The following is a 20,833-nucleotide window of genomic DNA, read 5'->3' as shown; positions in this document are numbered from 1 at the left end:
GTAATCCCAGCACTCCAGGCCAGCCTGGACTACACGCCACGACCCTGTCTCAAAAGCGGGGGGGTGGGGTGGGGGTGGGACTTGTGGAAATACAGTTGACTTTTAGGAAAGATAAATGGGTCCTTAGGAGACTAGATGGGCAACACTGGGTAGTCTTTGTGACAAGTCTGTTTACGTGTGATGTAGAGACCTCTCCCATAAGCTCAGCCTTCCCTGATTTTTCCCAGGGATGGAATTGATGGCTTGAATTCTTTGAGGGAGGCTCTGCTTTTTGGCAGATGAAAGATTGCAAGAGCTCACATCCCTTCTTCTCAAAATAATTTGATGCCATGGTAGCATATTCTGGACCCCATCAGGGATAGTCCTCAAAGCTTTGGAAAGAAAAAACAAGAACTAAAACCAGCCTGGCATCAGACTGATTTCAGCACCCCTGGAGACAGGGAGGCCAGGAAAGGAAATGCACAGTAAGCAGAGGCGCTGTCCACCCCAGCCACATTGTGCAGACTCTTAACAGAAAGTCAAGAACGGTACCTACCAGTAGATAGAAAGAGTAAGAAACAAATTTTATGTTGATAATAACAGATGTGACTTCTCAACCGAAAAAGAAGAAAGAGACTTAGAAACTCCAGGGGACAGATTAACCATGATTACAGGACAGGACAAGAGATAAATGCTATCTTGATGATATAAAAATAAAAGTACAGTAAATAAAAATACAAGCAGTATAGGAGGGCCTTGAATGTTCATCACCACTCACATAGTGGGGGAGTGCTCAGGCGTTCTCTTTAAAGGCATAAAAATAATCCGTAGATGAACCAATAGTATATAACAAGCACAGTTGAGGAAGTGGGTGAGGGGGATTCATGTCAGGTGGCCCTGGCTGGTGGGAGACTGAGGTTTCAGGTTCTGTGTAGAGATCATTACCAGAAGAGCTGAAAATAAAAACTTTAAAAGTAACTGCTGAAGGGCTGGGGATTTGGCTCAGTGGTTCCACCGCCTGCCTCAAAAGTGCAAGGTCCCCAGTTCAATCCCCGATTCCAAAAAAAAAAGTTTGGGCCGCGGATTCAGCTCAGTGGCACTGTGCCTGCCTCACAAGCGCAAGGTCCTGAGTTCAATCCCTGGCACAAAAAAAAAAAAAAAAAATGACTGCTAGGCTGAGGGTGCAGCTCATGGTAGGAGCTTGCCTAGCATGTTCAAGACTCTGGTCTCCATCCCCAGCACTGCAAGTAAAAATTAAAAATAAATAAAAATAAAAAATGATTTCCTTGGAGAAAAGAGCGAGGCTGGGCAGAGAAAGTGTAGGATAGAGGAATGTTGCTTTTAATGATGAACCCTTCATACACTATTTCCCCCCATGTACATGTATTGTTTTCCTTAAAGTATATAAGGCAATTAATAGTTTCATTCATTTAAAAGAATAATAGCCTAGACTGGAGTAAGAAGATAGTTTGCTCAGTTTCTCAGACTGACCTATTGCTTTGTATTAGAATATATAGAAAGCCAAAAATTACGTATACTCCAAAAAAGACTACTGTGCTTCCCCAGTCAGGTACTTATCATATTGCATTTGTAATTCACATCATTCTATATGACAAGATATAAACATTTTCTTAATTTGAAGTACTTACATTTAGGACATATTTTTCTACTATAAAAATGCTGTGATAAATAGCCTTTTAAACAAACCTTTGGCTGGGCCAGGGATTTAGCTCAGTGGTTCCGCCTCCTGCCTTGCAAGCGCAAGGACCCGAGTTTGATCCCCAGTACCAAAAAAAAAAACAAAAACAAACCTTTGGCTATAGCTCTGATTATTCCTTTCATCTAGATTCCTAGATCTAGTTTTCTCACACATCATCAATTTCTCCTGAACTCTCAAGTGTTTAAAGAAACTGTTTCTTTTTTTTTTTTTTTTTTTTTTTTTAAGAAACTGTTTCTGTTCATCTAGCTTTCTTAGTTGTCCTCCACAGTAGGGTGGTTCCACATCCCGAACCTACCGTGACCAGAGCAGTAGCCTTGATTGTGTAGTGCTCAGGAATACAGATCACTTGTGGAAAGAAAATGCTTCGATAACTCACCGTAGCTATGCAAAGGCCATCTGAAATTTGCAATAATGTGATGATTTGGAACTCTTTAAAGTTAAGGCTTTCCAAAGTAACTGTTAATTCTGATTATTATCAATGTCACAGCTTTTTTTTTTTTTTGGTACCAGGGATCGAACTCGGGACCTTGCACTTATGAGACAGGTGCTGGAACCACTGAGCTAAATCCCTGGCCCAAATGTCACAGCTTTTTAGAGTAGATTATAATAGTGAAGTTGTGTTCAGGATGGAGACATTAGTAATTACAGTGTCTTAAATGTGAGGCAAACTAGTGGGTACTGCCAGCTGGCCAGAGAGAGGGGCAGTGTTCACTTTCCTGTCCTTGGCTCCCACCTTGACCATCTGGACAAGCGTTGCTCTTTGATTTGGGTGTTTGTATGGGCTTCCTTAGGGAGGGTGACAAAATGTACACACTTAAATACTTGGGTCATAAACCAGAAGCAGTTTTAATAACTAGGACCAGAAATTGTACTTATCAAAGGTGATTGTCAGTCGCTGGGACTGTAGCTCAGTGGTAAAGCACTTGTCTAGCTTGTACAACGCCCTGGGTTTTATCACTAGCACTGCAAAAAAATTTTTTTAATTGATTGTCCGAAATTTTTTGTGAATTCATCAGTAATGTACAATTACCCTAATGTAGCACAGTAGTATGAAGCTATTGCCACTTATATAGACTTTCTTTGATTTCTTTGCTCTAATGTTGCCTTTACAGCTTATAAAATTATATTAGAGCAAAGAAATCAAAGAAAATTTTATAAAAATAGCAGTAGCTTCATATTTTGAAAGATAAACTTAATTTGGTCACGTGTGTATTACAAAAAGATCAGGAGCAGGTGCAGATATAGTTCAGTGGTAGAGAACTTGCCTAGCATGTGTGAGCCCCTGGATTCCATCTCCAGCACCAAAAGAAAGAAAAAGAACAAACAACTGAGCTTGGGATGTGTAGCTCGGTGGTAAAGTGGGAGCTAAGCATGTCCAAGGCCCTGATTTGGAAGAAAAAGTACATGCAACCACGGAAATTTTAGAATTCTACTCACATCTTCTTCTCATTATACGAAATGAGTCTATTTGAGAGTCTGTTTGTGCCGTGGGTTTTCCTGTGGAATAGATGATCTATTTTTTGTCCAAACATGCCCATGAGTGACTTTTTAGCCTCTTGTACATGAGAGTGACAGTGTCCCTAATTGTACTCACTTAACCTTTTGTTCCTTCCTAGGGAGTAAGAGTGCAAAAGTTCAGTCAGGTATATTTGGAAAGGGATCTGCTTATTCACGACACAATGCTGAAAGACTTTTTAAAAAGCTAATACTTGACAAGATTTTGGATGAAGATCTATATATCAATGCCAATGACCAAGCAATTGCCTATGTGATGCTGGGAACTAAAGCTCAAGCAGTACTAAATGGGCATTTAAAGGTATGGTATTTTAAATGTTTATTTTTATTATCTCACAATCAATGGACGAAAATATATTACTGCAAAGTACAAAGCTTACAGATTGTGAATTTATATATATGTACTGTCCTATAAGAACATACTCTGACCTTTTAATTAGAAAGAGATCTTAAAATTGAAAGCAAGTAGTTTAACATATGAAAAAATCAATTTATGGGTTATCAGGTCACTAAATCTTCAGATATTCATTAAATGAGCATTTATCAAGAGGCTATGCAGTGCAAGACTATGGAGATAGAAAGATGAAGAATGTATAGCCTCTTAACAAGAGGCTTGCTAGGTACTTGGTAGAACAGAAAAAATAATAACAAATGCAGTTGAGCATCTCGTAGAGCTATTGATGGGTGTAAGTATGCATCTCCCCATGCCTATGACTTCTCTCTCACACAAGGTAGACTTTATGGAAACAGAAAATTCCAGCAGCATGAAGAAACAAAAAGCTTTAGAGGCAAAAGTATCTCAGCGGGAACAGATGGTTAAGAAATGCCTTGGAGAACTTACACAGGTCTGCAAATCTCTGGGGAAAGTTTTTGGTGTCCATTACTTCAATATCTTTAATACCGCCACACTCAAGAAGCTCGCAGGTAGGGACACGTGCGCCTTCTGTTACACAGCAGTCAGTGTGCTAGAAGTTTGTCTTGCTGAGGGGCTTTCTAAGTGATATCTAACCTCTGTATTGAAAGGTCATAGAAGCCATTTATACTCTTTTTTTTTTTTTTTTTTTTTTGTACCAGGGATCAAACTCAGGTCCTTGCACTTGCAAGGCAGGCACAGTGCCGCTGAGCTAAATCCCCAGCCCTATACTCATTTCTGAGATAAAATATAATTCTTTAAGATATATGCAGTTTGGGGCTGGGGATTTAGCTCAATGGTTTCGCCGCCTGCTGCGCAAGCACAAGGACCTGAGTTCGATTCCCGGTACCAAAACAAACAAAAAAAAGATATATGCAGTTTTGGATATATGGTATAATTTTAATTTTATACTTTTCCTCTAAAACTGCATACTAGGATATGGAAAATTGTAATCTGTAAAACCAGATGTCAATTATTTGTGCTGATTATTTGCCTGCCTTACCGTGATCACTTACATTTTTGTACAAATGCCTTTACAATGAAGGGCGAAGTTCCTTAGGAAAGCGGGTTGTGTTTTCTTCTTTGAATCTGGATCTAGCATATTGCTGTCTTTCATTAGGAAATAATTTGCTGATGGCTATTTCCATGGATTGAGATAGTTCAATGCAGAATTTCAGTAGTAAAGACTCTGGAAAATAAATTGTTCACATAATCATCTGATGTGTATCACCTTCTGTGTTCTTCCTTCATAACGTCTCATAATCATGAACCAGGCATGGTGGTGCATACCTGTCATCCCAGTACTCACAAGGCTGAGGCAGCAGGATCACCAGTTTGAGGCCGGCCTGGTCTATATGGCAAGTTCAAGGCCAGCCTGGACTACATAGTGAGACATTGTCTCAAAAAACAAAACAAGGATCCGAGGATTTAGCTCAGTGGTGCCGCTGCCTGCTCACAAGCGCAAGGTCCTGAGTTCCGTCCCCAGTACCAAAAAAAAAAATCTCATACTTTTTGAGATTCTATTCTATTTTCTATTCCCATTCCTACCACCAAATCACTTTTTGAGTCAGTTGTCTGTGTCTTTGTTTTTCCTTGTATCGTCACTAAAATGCCCATTCTACTTGGTGGTCTTTTTTGTGTGTCTTTTTGTTTTGTTTATTTGATTGGTTTATTTTGGTTGTATTTGTTTGTTATTTTGCATTCTTGTGGTGCTAAGGCTTGAGCCCAGGGCCTGGTGCACCCTGAGCATACACCCTGCCATCCTTCTCTTTGAATGGTGGTGCTTTCCTGATGGCACCAGAAGGTGTCAACAGAAGGTTGCCCATCTCTCAGTGACAAAAATGTAGTCCTGCTTTATCTACTCAGGGCATCTTTTTTTAGGTCATGTAAAACATTTGGCTGTTGCATGCAAGAAACTATGAAATTGTGGTCATTTCCTCAAAGACAGAGGGTACTTGAGTAGTGCCAAATGTATTCCCCATTGCCGTGCCTCAGCTTTTCTGCATAACACTAATCATGGTACAGTTCAGAAGACATTTCATGTGGCAGTCAAACTCACCATATGAGGTACCAGCAATGCAGTGGCCCTGTTGACCTGTGGCAGTATTACTAGCCTTGACTAAGTACCCATACTTGTGGGCAGTAACAGCACAGTACCACTGCCATTTGGCCTTCAGCAGTTATAAGACACATCTTGGATTCAAGAATCCTAATGGGAAAAAGAATGAGACTTAGAATCAATGAAAAACAGTATTTTTCCTGGGCTATTAATGCAGTTTCCTACCTGATCTCCTTACATTCCAGTATGGACATGATGTATATTTTAATCTTGCTAAAATCATTAAAACTACAGCAGCTCTCTAGATAAAATATAAATTCTATTAGGGCCCTACATTTCTGCTCATCTCTTCCATTTCATCTTCTACTCACCCCTCTCATAGCCCTTCTGTTCTGTCCCACAGTCTATCACTTTTCTCTAAACATAGGAGCAATATGAAAATCACAGATTGGAAAGGATCTGAAATCCAATCCACTCTTTGCTCAAGTCAGATACTAGGAATTATTACTCGCTTATTCTCCATTGTCAGTGTGTCAATAAATCCTACACACCCAGCTCCAAAACTTAGCCACACCTCTCCTTCCTCCCTCATTTGTTCCATCCTTGCTTGGTCCTGCAGTGGCCTGCCCCGGGCTCCCAGTTTCCACTCTTCCCTCACACTCCATTTTTCCACACCGAAGCCTGAGGAACCTTTAAAATGACAAGCTTGTCCAACTGCAAGACGGATGTGCCTGCCATCTCTGCAGAGGACTCAAAGCTGCCTGCTCCTTATTCCACAACCCGAGGAAAGACTGGGGGAGGGACAGTTGGGCTGGGGGCAGCAGTCATGTGCTTTTGCCTCCTCGGGTGGGCTGTGCGAGTCTGGAGTGTGGAAGAGGTCAGAGCTGGAAATAGAAATGTGGGTGTTCTCAGCAAATAGAGGGGACATTAGTCTTCCAGCTACCAAGTCTTGGCGTGGGGGAAGTGGGCAAGGGCAGAGTCTGAGCACCCACACAAGCCCCACCCTGACATACACACCCACACACACTGCTGCTGGCTGCCCTGGCTTCTGCATCGTTGCTGCTAGAACTGGATGATGGGCTTCTGCCCTCTGGGCCAGTCTGCTACCTCTGCTGTACTGACTTTGCCTTTTAAAGTATCAGCCCCTGTGCCCAGTGCCTGAGTTAGCTGGCACTTAACAAACATAAACTGAATGAGTGAATGAGCACGAATTCAGTGGGTTTTCTATGGGTGGTAATTTAAATTCCTAATTTTATGCCCATGCACAGAATCTTTATCGTCTGATCCTGAGGTTTTGCTTCAAATTGATGGTGTTACTGAAGACAAGCTGGAAAAATACGGTGCAGAAGTGATTCCAATACTACAGAAATACTCTGAGTGGACACTGCCAGGTTCAGTATCCATCCTGTTTGAATGTCAAACACTGCATCTCTCCAGATTAGAATTATGAGGTTTCTGGGTTGTGTTAATGCTGCGTTCACCTTGTCACACTGAAGTTGAAATCCTCAGAGGAGCCCCAGTAGTGAATAGGCACCTCTGAGAGGACACTGGCATTTGGGTTTCCAGAAAAGACCGTTATTAAATCCATTGATAAGGCCCAAGTGGGGACTTGTGAGCCCAGGCACGGCTACTTCCGCTGAGGCCACTGCCCAAGGAGTTGGGAGCCCTGGGAACTATCTCAGATCTGCCACCATCTCACCTTTTGATCACAGCAGCCTTTCTGTGCTTCTGGGTCCTTATCAGAGGAAGGAACATGTTATCTAACAATCATGTCTAAAGATAAAATTGAAGAGTAAAATTTAAATGTTTTGGAAGAGTGAGCATTGATTGAATCATGTATACCATTGCGGTTAGTCATTTCAAGAACACATTGCCAGCAGACTTACCTCAAGGTCATTCTAGGCCTGTGCTATAGCTTCAAATGAGCTTCATCAATGGGCTGAGAGAAGTATTTGGTTGTAGGCCTTGGTCTCCCTCCACTAACATATTGCCGTGTGGTAAGACCCTGCAGACCAGCCAGGTCCAGCATTTTCCTGTTTCTGTAGTGGGCTGAGGAAGGGCAGCCTTCTCCAGGCCAGTGCCAATGGTAAGCAGGATGAGAAATAAGTGAGTACATCTTTCAAGCTCTCTTCCCACAGGTTTCTGTCCATTAGCAACGTGCTGAAAAGTAGGATTTTCATAGATTCCATTACATGGCAATTACTCCATTAAAAGCCATGTTCTGGATACCTTCGAGATTCTCTTGGTAGGAACTTAACATTTGTTCCATATGGTAAGTGGTCTGGAAGGGGCTTTTGCAACATAAGACGAGGCTGCTCTGGGAAAACAGTGGGCAGCATGGTGGTGGTCATTGCCCTCGAGGGCATTGTGCACACTGTTGTACCACCCCATCTTCACAATACCAGCTTTATACCTGCTTTACAGGTGAGGAGGAGGTGGCTTGCTGTTTTCCCAGAGTCACACAGCTAGGAGGCCAGGGCTCTTAGCCCTGGAGCTGCAGTCCCTCCCCATGTGACCAGGGTTAGAAAGTGCCATGGTAGAATCTGGACCCCTCCACACCATCCACCAGGCAGTAGGGGTGCCCCAGAGATTGTACCAGACTAGCAGGAAATGGAGCTGAGGTCACTGGGTGACCTGGAAGGAAATGTCTTGCTTTTGGGTTGCTTTGCGATGAAAATCCTTATGGAAATTACCATCTTCTTTGCAAATGTGTGCTTTCTTACAGGCCCATTCCCTGCATAATATGTGAAATGTTCACAACACTTATGCAAAGATGTGGCTTTTGTCTTTGAAGAGTAAAATATGGTTTGGAATTTTCTGGTGCCCATTTTATTAAGAATCCATTAGTTCAAAGATCAGGCAGATATTATTTCCCTTATATTGCACTCTTTGAGCATGTTTTCAATGATAAATTATTTCCTAATATTTGTGTAGCACCCTGTATTTTTCAAACTGCTTACTATGATTTACTGTCCAGTAAGTGACAAGAATGCAAGTCAGGCTTAGAGTTTGACCAAGTCTTGGGTCTCTAGTTTAAAGACTATCACACATTTTATAAATAATAAATTGTGGTTCCCTTTCATTAAAAAAACAAAAAATTGGCATTGAACACATTGGAGTTTTGTGAAATGGTAAATGTTTGGTTCCTGCTGAACTGTTGAATCTGAGTGGCAGGGAAGCACCAGGCAGACAGTGGGTACTGACCAAACTGGGCCCCCGAGCCGTGTGTCTTCAGAGATACAGGACAGACTCATGGAAAGCCCATTGTCACTGGTAAAAGTCTGCATCTCCCTTTTACAGCTGAGGAGGTTTCTTTAGGGATTGGCACCAGAGGCCCTGGGAGGAACGCCCCTGAAGAGCCGGAGGAGGAGATACCTGTGTCTTCCCATTACTTTGCAAATAGAGCCAGAAATGAAAGAAAGAGGAAGATGCCAGCCACCCAGAGGTCTAAGAGGAGAAAAACTAGTTTTGGTGGCTTCAAAGCCAAGGGGTATGTTCCTTGACGTCTTTGCCACATAGGGTCTCAGGGAAAAAACAACAAAAGTATGCATAATTGCTCTGGTTTGCTTTGAAGCATTTACTAAAATTAGCCATTATTCAATATTGCCTCAGCATTTAATAGACTGATAATTAAGGACTGACAACAGAAACATTGCTTCAGTATTGTTTTGTTTGACTTGGTTTGGTTTTTGGTTTTTGGTTTGGTTTTTTGGTTTTGGTTTTTTAGGGTACTGGGGATCGAACTTGGATCCTTGCACTTTCGCAGCAGGCGGCAAAACCACTGAGCTAAATCCCTGGCCTGTTTTTGGTTTTTTGAGACAGGGTCTCACTATGTAATACAGGCTGGCCCTGAACTCACTGTGTAGCCCAGGCTGTCCTCAAACTCATGGTGATCCTCCTGCCTCAGCCTCCCAGTGCAGAACTACAGGAGTACACCACCATGCCCAGTCCTGCTTCAGATTTTTTAAATACTTATTCCTAAGCTGATTATGACTGTAGTTTTCTAGTTTGTAAAAATTTCTCCAATTTTAACTTTACCGTAGAAATTTTTTTTGTTTTTAGATAACTCCTCTTCCCCAGAAAACTTTCCATGAAAAATACTATAAATCATTTACTAGCTGAATAAGTAACAAAGGGTTTTGTGTCTTCCTGGGTTTTGGGATTCTGCCAGTACTTGCTACACTACTTTTATGACTGCAGAATTCTGTGATGCTCCACCTGGAGGCACTTTGCCCTCCGTGCCATTCACTAATACACGAGAGACTCAACTTGCAGGGGTAGCAAAGAAGAGGCCACAAAAGGGACACCAAAAGGCCAGGTGGACCTGGCTCTTTCTGAGACCTCAGGAGGTCAGGCATGGCAGGAACATGTGGCTATAGACATACTTAGCCTCTTTGGGGGCCGCAGAAATGGTTCCTCTTCCCTTTCCCACATTGCTTGGCCTCTGGGCTAGGCCATGTCTATTCTGGGGTGCTCTCTGGGGGAAGAGCAGAGGTGGCATGGTCACATCCTGGTGGCAGGCCTTTCCTTCATAATTGGATTGTGGCTGACAGCCCTTCTCACCCAACTTCTGCTAGGGCACACACCCACAGGCGCCCCTACACCCCTTCAGCCTTGCAGGTAAGCCCTAGCAGGATGGAGACCATCCCTGAAGTCTGAAGAATGTAGCCCCAAAATAACTGCAGATTGTGACAGAATTGCTTGCAGAAATAAGGAAACAAGTCTGCAGTCAACTTTTGCAAGCTGTTGTGTTTGCTTTTGCAGTTTTTCTACCTTTTTTCCTTCTGGGTAATAAAAAACAAAAATTGAGTGAGGGAAGAGAAAGGAAGGCAAATGTTACTGAATTTTCATTTCTTATTAAATCTATAAACAAACATCTTGTATGTGCTAATCCTTCTGCCAGAGTACAGAAATTAAGGGCATTCTAAATGTTAGTTTAATTTGTGGTTTTTAGTGCACAAGTGACCGGCAGATGCTCTTCAGTGAGGACATTTTCTTCTTTCCTTCGTTTATTTCTCCGCCTTGGGAAATACTTACTTCCTCAGTGGCTCACAGGAGCAGGAGACCTTGCAAGGCATCTGCACCAGCTCCCTCAGGCCTGTGCCTGGCCTGGCTTGGCAAGGGCCTGGCCTGGCGGCTGTGGCCTGGTCTCTATTTCAGAGGTGGGTCTGCAGGCTGCCTACCCACGCACGCCCGTCTGGAGCGCTTTCATTTATGCATGTCGTCTTCAAAGTGTGCATGGTCTCTTGTCTCATTTTTACTCATTAGAACAACACGAACCATGTGACAGTGCTTGCCAACCTTGGCTCCCTTATTTGATTTTCATAGTGTGTTTGTGAGAGCAGAATGTCTCTGCTGCATCACCTAGAGCCCAGTTTCGTAAAAAGTAGTAAAACTCAACCTTGTCCATGAGCCAGGCCCAGTCCCCACTCTCCTTTCAGTTGCCTGTGTGTTTGAGATGGGATTCCTGTCTAGTCCCCACTAGCTAACACCACTGCCATTTGTCGAGTTTTTACTGTGCAGCAGCCTCTGTGTATGCGCTTCATTCTGCCTGTTCCCACTGGCCCCCGGTAGATGGCTTTCTGGTCCCCAGCCCGCTCACCTGGTCATCCCTGTGCAGGGACAGAATGAGTGTGGCCCCCAGCCAGAGACCTTCACTCTACCCTGCCCCGGGTCTGCAGCTCAGGCAGCACACAATGAGCTGCTTGTGCCGACTGCGGTTGGAGTGAAATGGATGGCCCAGTGGTGAAATGGAGCCTGCTGTTGGCAGATTCATTCTGTAAATCAACATAAGCAGCAGGTTTTTCCTTGGGGCTTAATTTCTCAGCAGGAAATCATCATGGCAAACTTCAGGCTGCTTCTCTGCCACTTGGGCAGATCTCTGCCAGATCTGCAGTAAAATTGCCCTCCAACAAGAGTTTTAAAATACTGGAAAAACCACTCTTCACTCAGCACCCCCAGAATGTTATTATCCAGGGACTGTGGCACTGTTTCGCTGGACCCCAAATCAGAGCTAGGAGGCCACTCAGCAGCCCTGGTGCTGTGGGGTTACTGGGGTTCAGCCAGCAGAAAGGCTCCCTGTAGGTAATGCCGGCCCAGCAGTTATGTTTTGTTTTATTTGTAGTGGAGAAAGCTGTTATCCTCAGGTCAGCAAGCCAAGTGATGTGCAGGAAGGACTTTGTCCTGGGCTGTGAAGGGGCTTTCTTCCTGGTTTTAAAAGACAGTAAGTGACCAGGCATAGTGGCACATGCCTGTAATCCCAGCTACTCAGGAGGCTAAGGTAGGATCATGAGCTTAAGGCCAACCTGGCCAACTTACTAAGAACCTGTCTCAACATAAAAAGGTCTGGGAATATAGCTCAGTGGTAGAACACCCCTGAGTTCACCTCCAGTACCACACACGCATACACACAAAGGCAGTGAGTGGGAGGGCAGAGCTGTTTGGATGTAGGTGAGGGAGCTGCCAGCTACGTGACCCTATCAGAGATGTTCCAGACCAGGGCATGAGGCAGCACCTGGGCCTCCCCAGGGAGCCACATCTGCAGCCTCCCCTGGGCCGGGCCTGGGATGGGCAGAGGCTCTGCTCCTTGTGGCCACCCAGCCAAGATCAGAGCCCTGCTCTCCCCATTGCTACTTGCCCACGGAGCTGCCTTGCTTGACATTGCAAGTACAGCACTTCCGGGGTGTCTCTTGGCCGGGGATTTGGGTGTTTCCTCTTCCTTCATTTGGCTGGAATAGATTGGGATATGTAGAATTCAGCTGATTGTAGGCTGTGGAGCATGTGGGTGTGGGGACAGTCTGTGGACTGGTCACAAGTCACAGAATTAATCCTTGACATTTCAGAAAGACAAGCTCGGGATAAATTTGTGTGATGGGCAGTGTCCCTTTATTCTTTGGGTAAAAAAGGAAATTTACCTTAGTGGGTGGGGATGGAGGGAGATACAGGCAGAAAATGCACATCTGTGAAACCAAAGGAATTATGGATTGTAGCTCCAGTGGGTTAAGAGAAAGAAGACCCTTGGCTTTTATTTTTATTTACCATTTTAATTTTCTTCTCTTTGTCACATTTAGGGCATCTACCACATGCAGAAGGATGTCTTCTAAAAGTAAATTCTCCAACACAATTGGATCCAGCTCAGCCTTGCATAGCTCTCAAGCAACATCAGGAGCTAGTAGAAAATTGGGGATTATGGCACCACCAAAGCCTATAAATAGACCATTTCTTAGGCCTTCGTATGCATTTTCATAACAACCCAATCCCAGTGTACGTAGATCTTTGTTGTCTGTCAGCGTCTGACCATCTGTGACTACAGAGCTGCTAGTCTTATTACACCATTTGAAATTTTTACACATACCTATTAATATTTAAATAAATGCTTGGGGTTCTAGTTCTTATTGTTAAAATAAACAATTTGTTTTGAATAGCATGTTTTGCTGCCACCACAAGCATTGTGGCTGTTTCTCAGAAAGTCTGAAGCAGCAGTTGAATCATGTCTCAGAGAGAAACTGTAAGCATAACATGAAAGCCAGAAGGCAAAGACAAATATGCATGGGACGTTGTGAATCTAAGCTTCTTGTATAAGACACCACCAACAGAAGTAAGACAAATGCCAGAGAAAAGAAAAGAGGTACTAGCCAGCTGTGGTGCCACGCACCTGTTATCAGCACTCAGGAGGCTCAAGCAGGAGGATCGCTGCCAGTTCCAGGCCAGCCTGGGCTACATAGTGAGACGCTGTCTCAAAAAAAAATTTTTTTAAGAGAGATGATGTACTACAAAGGATTAATCTCTACAGTATACAGAGATTATAAATCATTAAGGAAAAGCCAGCATAGAAGACAACTGAACAAAGAATGTGAATAGAAGAAATACAAATAACTGGCCGGGAATGTAGCTCAGTGTACCTGCCTGGCAAGCACAGGGTCCTGAGTTTGATTCCTGGTACCAGAAAAAATAAAAATAAAAACCACAAATAGATGAAAAATACTCAATCTTCTAATTAAAAATATAAATTAAAACCATAAGGTGCATTCTTTTGCCTGTCAGATTGTCAACACTGCCTTGGCACAGTGTAATCCCAGATCCTCAGGAGGCTGAGGTAGGAGATTCACTTGAGCCTAGAAGTTCAAAGCCAAGCAGAGCAACGCAGGCCCCATCACTTAAAAAACCACTGCAGGGTGTAGTGGCACATGTCTATAATCCCAGCATTCAAGAGGCTGAGGCAGGAGGATTGTCACAAGTTTGGGGCCAACCTGGGCTACATAGTGAGTTCAAGGCTACCCCAAACTACATAGTGAGACCCTGTCTCAAAAACAAACTCACCACTGGAGAAAATGGTCAAATAGATTCTTTTAGCAAGACTATATCAAATATTAACATATCTCTTGGTTTGCCCTCTGTTAGGTGTCTCACCCCTGATCTCAGGAGGGAGGCCTTGCCTGGGCTACAGGTGTTGGGGTGGTTGGTCAGAGCCTGAGTCACCCGTGGGGCTTCTGGACTGAGGTGGACCCACACCCACAGAGGAGCCATCTGCTTCCCATCTCCTCAGCTGCCACGAGAGGCTTTCAGCTGTCACACAGGGGATTGGGCAGGTGAGTTTGCTGAGGGTAGAGAACCTTCCTTCAAGGTGCCTTCTGGAACAGACCAGCACTGCCACCTGAGGCTGGAAGGGCCTTGGGGGAGGGAATGGAGGACCAGGGAGCTGGGCAGTTGAGGCCTAGGATCAGGTCTCAGCACAAGGTCACCCTGGAGCATTACCCATCCAACAAGACACAGGCAGGGGCTGTCTTCCCTCTGCCACTGCAGCGTGGGTCTCAGGTGAGGGCTCTCATTTCCTGCGTGCCTCTGCATGCCACCGGACACACAGCCTCGCCTCTTGGGAATACATGCCCTGCCATGCTGCTGGTTCAATGGGGGACTCTTGAAGGGTGGTTGCACAGAACTGTGTGCAGGGCCAGCAGCCCACAGACAACCACAACCTCTAGGACGTGTGGCTTGCCAGGTTGCACACCCAGCTGGACCAGGTTCCGATCAGTTCCTCTGCCCTGCCCCTGGAGCAGACACACAGAGTGCACCCTCTTCTTGCTGCTGCTCGGCCTCCAGCCTTCCCAACAACCAGAACAGGGGCAGACAGGCAAGCAGGCAGGAGTGGTGACAGCGGAGCTACCCCAACAGGGACCCCAGGACACAGAGATCATCGTGTCCTGAGCTGGCCCACCTTCTGGGCACAGGGAGGCCTGCTTCTACTTTCCCCATCGCCCCTCCGGCCTTGCATTCTAGAGCTGACGGGTCCTTGCTCGCCTCCAGGGACAGGTAGCTCAGGACCTCAGAACAAGCCCCTAGTGCCTCAGCTGTGCCAAGGGAAGCCCAGGACTGCTCAGCTCATCTAGTCCTGCCCGGTACCCTGCATCCACCTAGGAGGCAGGCGCACTCTGTAGTAACCTTTTTTATGCCTAAAGCAAAATTCTGAGAAGTTATGAAACTCACCCAAACCTACACAGTGAAGAAGTGGCAATAAGTAGGGTAACCCATGGCTCACTTCGCTCTGAAGAGTCCCAGTTTACATCTGTTGTCCTGGTGTCTTAATTAACACAGCTCCCTTTCATTTGCAAAAGGGTTCCACCAAATTAGGTGGAATCCAGGTCTGTGCTCACAAGCATATGTGCTCTTTCCCAAGAAAATCCAGGCTCTCTCCCAGCCTCATTTTCCATAGCCTCAGGAGCCACCTGCTCTGACCTGCTCTGCTCAAAACCACAGGCTCCAGGGACTGGCTGCAGACGAGACAGATCCCATGGCTGAGTGTGGCTCCTCTGCAACAGAGGAAGCAAGGCTGTGGTCTCCTGGAGCCTCTCCCTGATTTATCTCACCCCACTGTCCTGTCCTTCCTCAGGAACTACCCCAGGCTCTGAGCAGTGGCCTTGGGGTCATGATGAGGGAGCAGCCTGAGCCTTACGCAGACCTGGGTGCCAGCAGGGTGGAACCCTTGGGGCTGGCAGCCTCCCCCTCCTTGCAGCTGCCTCAGCCCCCAAGTGGCCTGGCAGCTGGGGCGGGGGGCCATGCTCAGGGTACCCAACAAGGACAGCATTGGACAGTGCAGGGGGTGGGCACCAGAAGCTAGAACTTCAGTCTGTAAGGCCTGGGCAGGGCTGAGGCTAGGTCCCCACAACAGCCAGGTGTGAAGGACAGATTTGTGAAGGTACCAGGATAGCACTCTGATGGCCCTGAGGCTGAGAGCTACTCAGGGTAGGAGTCTACCCCTGAGGGCCTCTGTCCCCAAGGGTCCCACACATAGCCTGCCTTGCACATGGCTGCAGGCACAGGCCTGGCCCCGTCCCTCCTGGCCAGGAGCTGAGGCCCCAGGAAGGTCAGGCCTGGGCCTGTGACCAGGGAAGAAGCCCTTGGTAGGGTGAGGTGCACGGGGAAATCCTGACTGGTGGCTCCTTACCACCTGCCGGGTGCCTGCAGGCCTCCACTGAGAGACTGATGTCCCAGCCAGGAAGGAAAGACATTGGAGACCAGAGAGACCCTAGGACCTGTGGCCAGAGCCCTGCTCAGACCCCTTGGGCTTCACCCTGGCAGGGCCCAGAGCCACCCATAAGGGGAGAGGTGGTGCCACAGTAAAATCACACTGGAACGCAGGGTCTGCCATGTCTGTGCTGAGCAGCTGGCAGGTGACGGCATCCAAGACACAGGCCCATCATAGGCACCCCACTCAACTGCATGTGAGGACAGGCACCTGCATATCTAGTGATCTCGCCAGGTCCCTGGTGCCCAGCCCAGGGCCAGTCCAGAGTGTGCAGGCCCCTGTCCCCACCTCAGCAGCCTCGAAGCCTCTGAGCCTCCATTTCCTCTCTACACCCCAAGCACTGTACCTGACTACCCCTCCCAAGAACATCGTGTGCATCCTGTTGGTCAGTGCCCACAGGAATCTACCAGCCAGAGCGCAGGCAGTGAAGGGCGCCAGGGAAAGGCGGGGGCAGAGCAGGACTGGGTGCAGGGCTGCCCGGCCAGATGATGCTGAAGAGGATGCATGGGAGGCTGGGCCAGCAAGCCAGGGGTCTCAGTGTCTGGATGTCCGCACTGGGGAACACTGGCCCTTCCTTAGTCCTGTTTCTCCCCCGCACCGTATAATTATAAAGTTTCAAGGAGTTTTTTTACATTATTTTTTATTTAATTGGTACATTTTAGATACACATAATGATAACATTCAACATGGAATTTGTACCTGTACATGATATATCTTGCTGCTTTTTTTCCCATTTCCCTCCCCTCCCTTCTATCTCTCTTCCCCTCCTTATTTACAAAAGCTTTGTTTTCATTTTTTCTATTCTTTTTTTTCTTCTCCCTTCTTTCCCTTCCCCTCCCCCCCCCCTTATTCCCCTTCTCATTTGAATATTTTCTTCTCATTTCCTAATATCTGTTATATATTTTGGTCCTTATTTATACTTTTGGTTTCTCATACCAGAGAAACTGCAATATTTAAACGTGTGTCTGATTTATCTCACTTCAGAGTATGGTCTCAAGGTCCATCCATTTAGCTATAAATCTCTGAAGCTCAACCTTCTTTATGTTAGAGTAATACTCCATTGTGGAAAAAAAACAAATCTTCTTTATCCACTCATCTGTTGATGGGCACTTGGGCTGTTTCCAAGACTTAGCTATTACAAATCGTGCCGCTATAAACATGGGTGTGCATATATTGCTGTGGTATGATGGTTTTAATTTTTTCAGGAAGATACCAAGAAGGGAAATAGCTAGGTCGAATGGAACCTCTAGTTTTACTTTTTTGAGGAATCTCCACACTGATTTCCACAGTGGTTGCACCAGTCTGCACTCCCACCAACAGTGGACAAGTGTTCTTTCTCCCCGCAACCCCACCTGCATTTGTTACTGGTTGATTTCTTGATAACAGCCATTCTTTCTGGAGTGAGATGGGGTCTCAGCATTGATTTAATTTGCACCTCTAATCTTGGTCCTTCCTTTACCTTCTAGGAAGAACAGAAGGGACATACCCCACCCTCCAGGGATCCCCTTCCTGAGCAGAAAGTCCCCTTCCTAACCTGGCCCCCTCCTCATAAGGGAACCCAAGGACCCTCTACTACTGAGCTACAGTCGCAGCCCTTACTTTCTGAGGCAGTCTTGCTAAGTCACTAAGTTGCCCCTGGAAAGCTTGCACTCATGATCCTCCTGCCTCAGCCTTCCATAGTGCTGGGATTACAGTGGTGTACCACCACACCTGGCTCCCCTTTTCATGTTAGAGATAAGTGCCGCGGCCAGCTCACCTGCCTGGGTAGCCACATGACATAGCAGGAGCTTCTGGTCAGGGAGACAGGGCTGGCTGGACCGTAGCCCATCTGCAAGGACCCTGCTGTGATTTGGGTAGCAATTTGTCCCCTCAGAAACTTGGGGGCATTTGATTCCATTGTGTAGTGCTGGGGGTCAGGGCCTAACAGGATTCGATCCTTAAGAGGGGTGAACCTTTCTCGTGGGCCTGGGTTCACCCATAGGACTGCATTAGTTATGCAGTAGTGTGTTAGAAGCTGAGCATGGTGGCATAAACCTGTGATCCCAGCTACACAGAAGGCTGAGGCAGGAAGATCACAAAAGTTGAGACCAGCCTAAGCAATTTAATGAGACCTTGTTTCCAAAAACAATAAAACATAGAAAGCAAGTCTATCCCTCAGGTTCCACCTCTCTAACTAGAGGCTGGCACCAGATGAGAGGTGACAATGCCACCGTCTCAGACCCGGCCTTCTAGATGGTGAGCTAAACATTCCCTATGTAGGTCCAGGGGTGTGGCATGCCTGGTCTGCACAAGGCCTAGAGTTCCATCTCCAGCATTGCCAATGAACAAAAAACTTTCTTTTATAAATGAGGCAGGCTCGGGTATCCTGTCACAGGGACAGGGAAACACCGAGGCAGGAGCCACCCAAGGTCCTGCCACGCCCCCTGCATCCTCTACTCAGGCTGCACCAAACTCAGGCTCTGGCCAAGGCCTCCTGACAAGTGGGTGACAGGGTCAGCAGTGAAGGCATCTGGACACCCCAGGGAGAGTAAGACAGAAGCACTGGGCCTCTGGCCAGTGGGACCTCGAGTCCAAGGCTACCTCCTGGCTTCCGGCTGGCCTGTGTCCAGGTGGTCCTGTTGGTGAGTGCTGATGTTTTGGTTAGTCACCATCTCGTTTATTCTCTGGCTGATGTACCCAAGCATTGGCTTAGAGGTGGGCAGGTTACCTTGTGTGAGGATGTCTGCAGTACCCAGTGTCCCTTCAGGCTCCCTTTCTGCCCTGAGCACCTGGAGTTTCCCTGCAGGTGGGGTTCCGTGCCCAGCTCAGCAGCCTCCCTACTGGGCCAGGCAGCTGCATTCTGCAGTGTCTGTGGAGGGATCCTAGCAGGGCCATGGGCATCAATGTGACAGGTTTTGCTTAGAGCCACTCTCCTGGCATAGGCCCCACAGGGCTGAGTGGGGAACAGACTCTGGTCTCTGGACAGGAGGGAAGGAAGGCTCTGAAGTGGCTCGGTCACGGTACTTGGGGTCAAAGGCCGATTTTACTACTTGCTGTGGGACTTAAGTAACTTAACCTACCTGTGCCTCCGAGAAATCATAACAGCATCATCCTGCGGTCCAGATTGTTACAAGGACAAGAAGGCGTGAGCTCAGTGCTTAGAGCAGGACCCAGCACTCACTGGACATGAGCCATTGTTTTGTTTTGTTTTGTTTTGTTTGAGCCATTGTTATTATGGCCTGGCATACAGACTGGCACTATATATACATATTTGTGGTACAAATGTGTACAGAAGTTGATTGGCAATAAACCAGCCATTGTGGGCTTAGCCATTCTCAGCCCAATCTTCTTATGAATTTGCTGTTCAAAAAAACCCTGGACCAGGCATAGGGGTGCATGCCTACAGTCCCAAGACTCTGGAAGGCTGAGGCAGGAGGATTGCAAGTTAGAGCCCAGCCTGGGCAACTTAGTGAGAACCTATCTCAAAATTTTTAAAGAGGCTGGAAATGTAGCTTAGTGAGAAGGCCCTGGGTTCAATCCCCAGTACACCTTGCCTCCTCAAAAAGAAGCCTTAAAAAAAAGAAGAAGAAGAAGCCTTAAAGTAGGAGGAAGCTCAGTGCCAGAGATTGTGTTTAGCAGGCCTGAGGCCCTGGCTTCAGTGCCCAGCACCAAAAAATTAAATCCTCCGTAAGGCATGTCCAATAAGCATGCAGATTCTGGAGTTCTAGTGATTGGCCAAACAGGCAGCAGTGTAGCACAGGAGTCTCAGTCCAGACCCTAGGAGCCCCCAGATGGTGCAGCCATGGACAGCAGGGGGCACACAGACTCCACAGCTGTGGGTACCATTTTTATATGGCTGCAATTTCTTGGTGTGGGCCACAAATGTCAAAGGTACCAGCACCCCCACAAGTCAAGAGACCCTGCCTCGGGGCAGCTGAAGAAAGCCGTGGCAGGTCCCCTGGCTGGCATGGCCACTCCCAGGAATGAGCCAGGCCTCCCTGATGCTAGGACCCTAGCAAACCCAAGCGACAGTGCCACAAAACAACAGAGCAAATTGGGACACGTGAAACCCTAGGCAAGAAAGCGACCCCAATTAGCAGAATTGCAAGCCACTGGTAACTGGCTGGGTCTACAAGCCTGGGAGACACTGTGGGAGCAGCATCACCATAGACCAAGCATAGGAGGTGCTGAGAGCACTGGGACAACAGGCGTGGCCCCTGTCACACCCTGTGCAGCCCAGGGAGGCAGCAGTGGAATGGGACTGAGTCAGGCCCTGGTTATCTCAGCTTGTTCTTCGTCTGCACAGCTGGGCCCCGAAGGCTGTGGTGGCTACCTGGCCATCTCCCCATGTTGTGAAGCTTCAAGAAGCCTGTGCATGTGGGTGAAGCCTTCAGTCACCTTCAAGGCAGCTAGGGCCAGGCCACCAGATGCAAACCTAGCCTTTTGCTCCCTCCCGGGTATAAGGGGTCATCAGTCAACCCCACAGGTGGCAGGGAGCCTGTGAGAACCAAGGATCCCCAAGGACGATGTCCTGGGGAACAGCCAGCAGAGCACAGGCTGGGGCCACTGTCAACCCTCTTTTTTGGCAAGTGCTGTGCAGACAGCTGTGATGGAGCAGCAGGGAGGCCCTGGAGACAGTGTAGGGGG

General features: G+C 46.8%; 1 protein-coding gene across 8 annotated transcripts in view; it reads left to right on the top strand.

Moving 5' to 3' along the window:
- The window catches only part of Blm (BLM RecQ like helicase), a 100,831-nt gene extending 87,725 nt beyond the window's left edge, over positions 1-13,106 (top strand). For 2 of the 8 annotated variants that reach the window (XM_021264845.2, XM_087188429.1), the window contains 5 exons: positions 3,316-3,515; positions 3,946-4,138; positions 6,954-7,076; positions 8,986-9,175; positions 12,756-13,106. In XM_021264845.2, the coding sequence (XP_021120504.1) occupies positions 3,316-3,515; positions 3,946-4,138; positions 6,954-7,076; positions 8,986-9,175; positions 12,756-12,933 (884 nt within the window). In that variant the 3' untranslated portion in view covers positions 12,934-13,106. Of the gene's footprint in view, positions 1-3,315; positions 3,521-3,945; positions 4,139-6,953; positions 7,077-8,985; positions 9,176-10,639; positions 10,848-12,755 lie in introns of those variants that run through there. The other 6 variants (XR_015441770.1, XR_015441768.1, XM_087188430.1 and 3 more) reach the window with 5 other exon arrangements.
- The last annotated feature ends 7,727 nt before the right edge of the window (positions 13,107-20,833 follow it).

Source organism: Heterocephalus glaber, unplaced genomic scaffold (assembly GCF_053883595.1).
Source record: "Heterocephalus glaber isolate CG9 unplaced genomic scaffold, H.glaber_assembly_v1.0 deba00001531, whole genome shotgun sequence".
Classification (NCBI taxonomy): Eukaryota; Metazoa; Chordata; class Mammalia; order Rodentia; family Bathyergidae; genus Heterocephalus; species Heterocephalus glaber.
The sequence above is the reverse complement of the archived record's forward strand: the minus strand, read 5'-3'. Positions and strand labels throughout refer to the sequence as shown.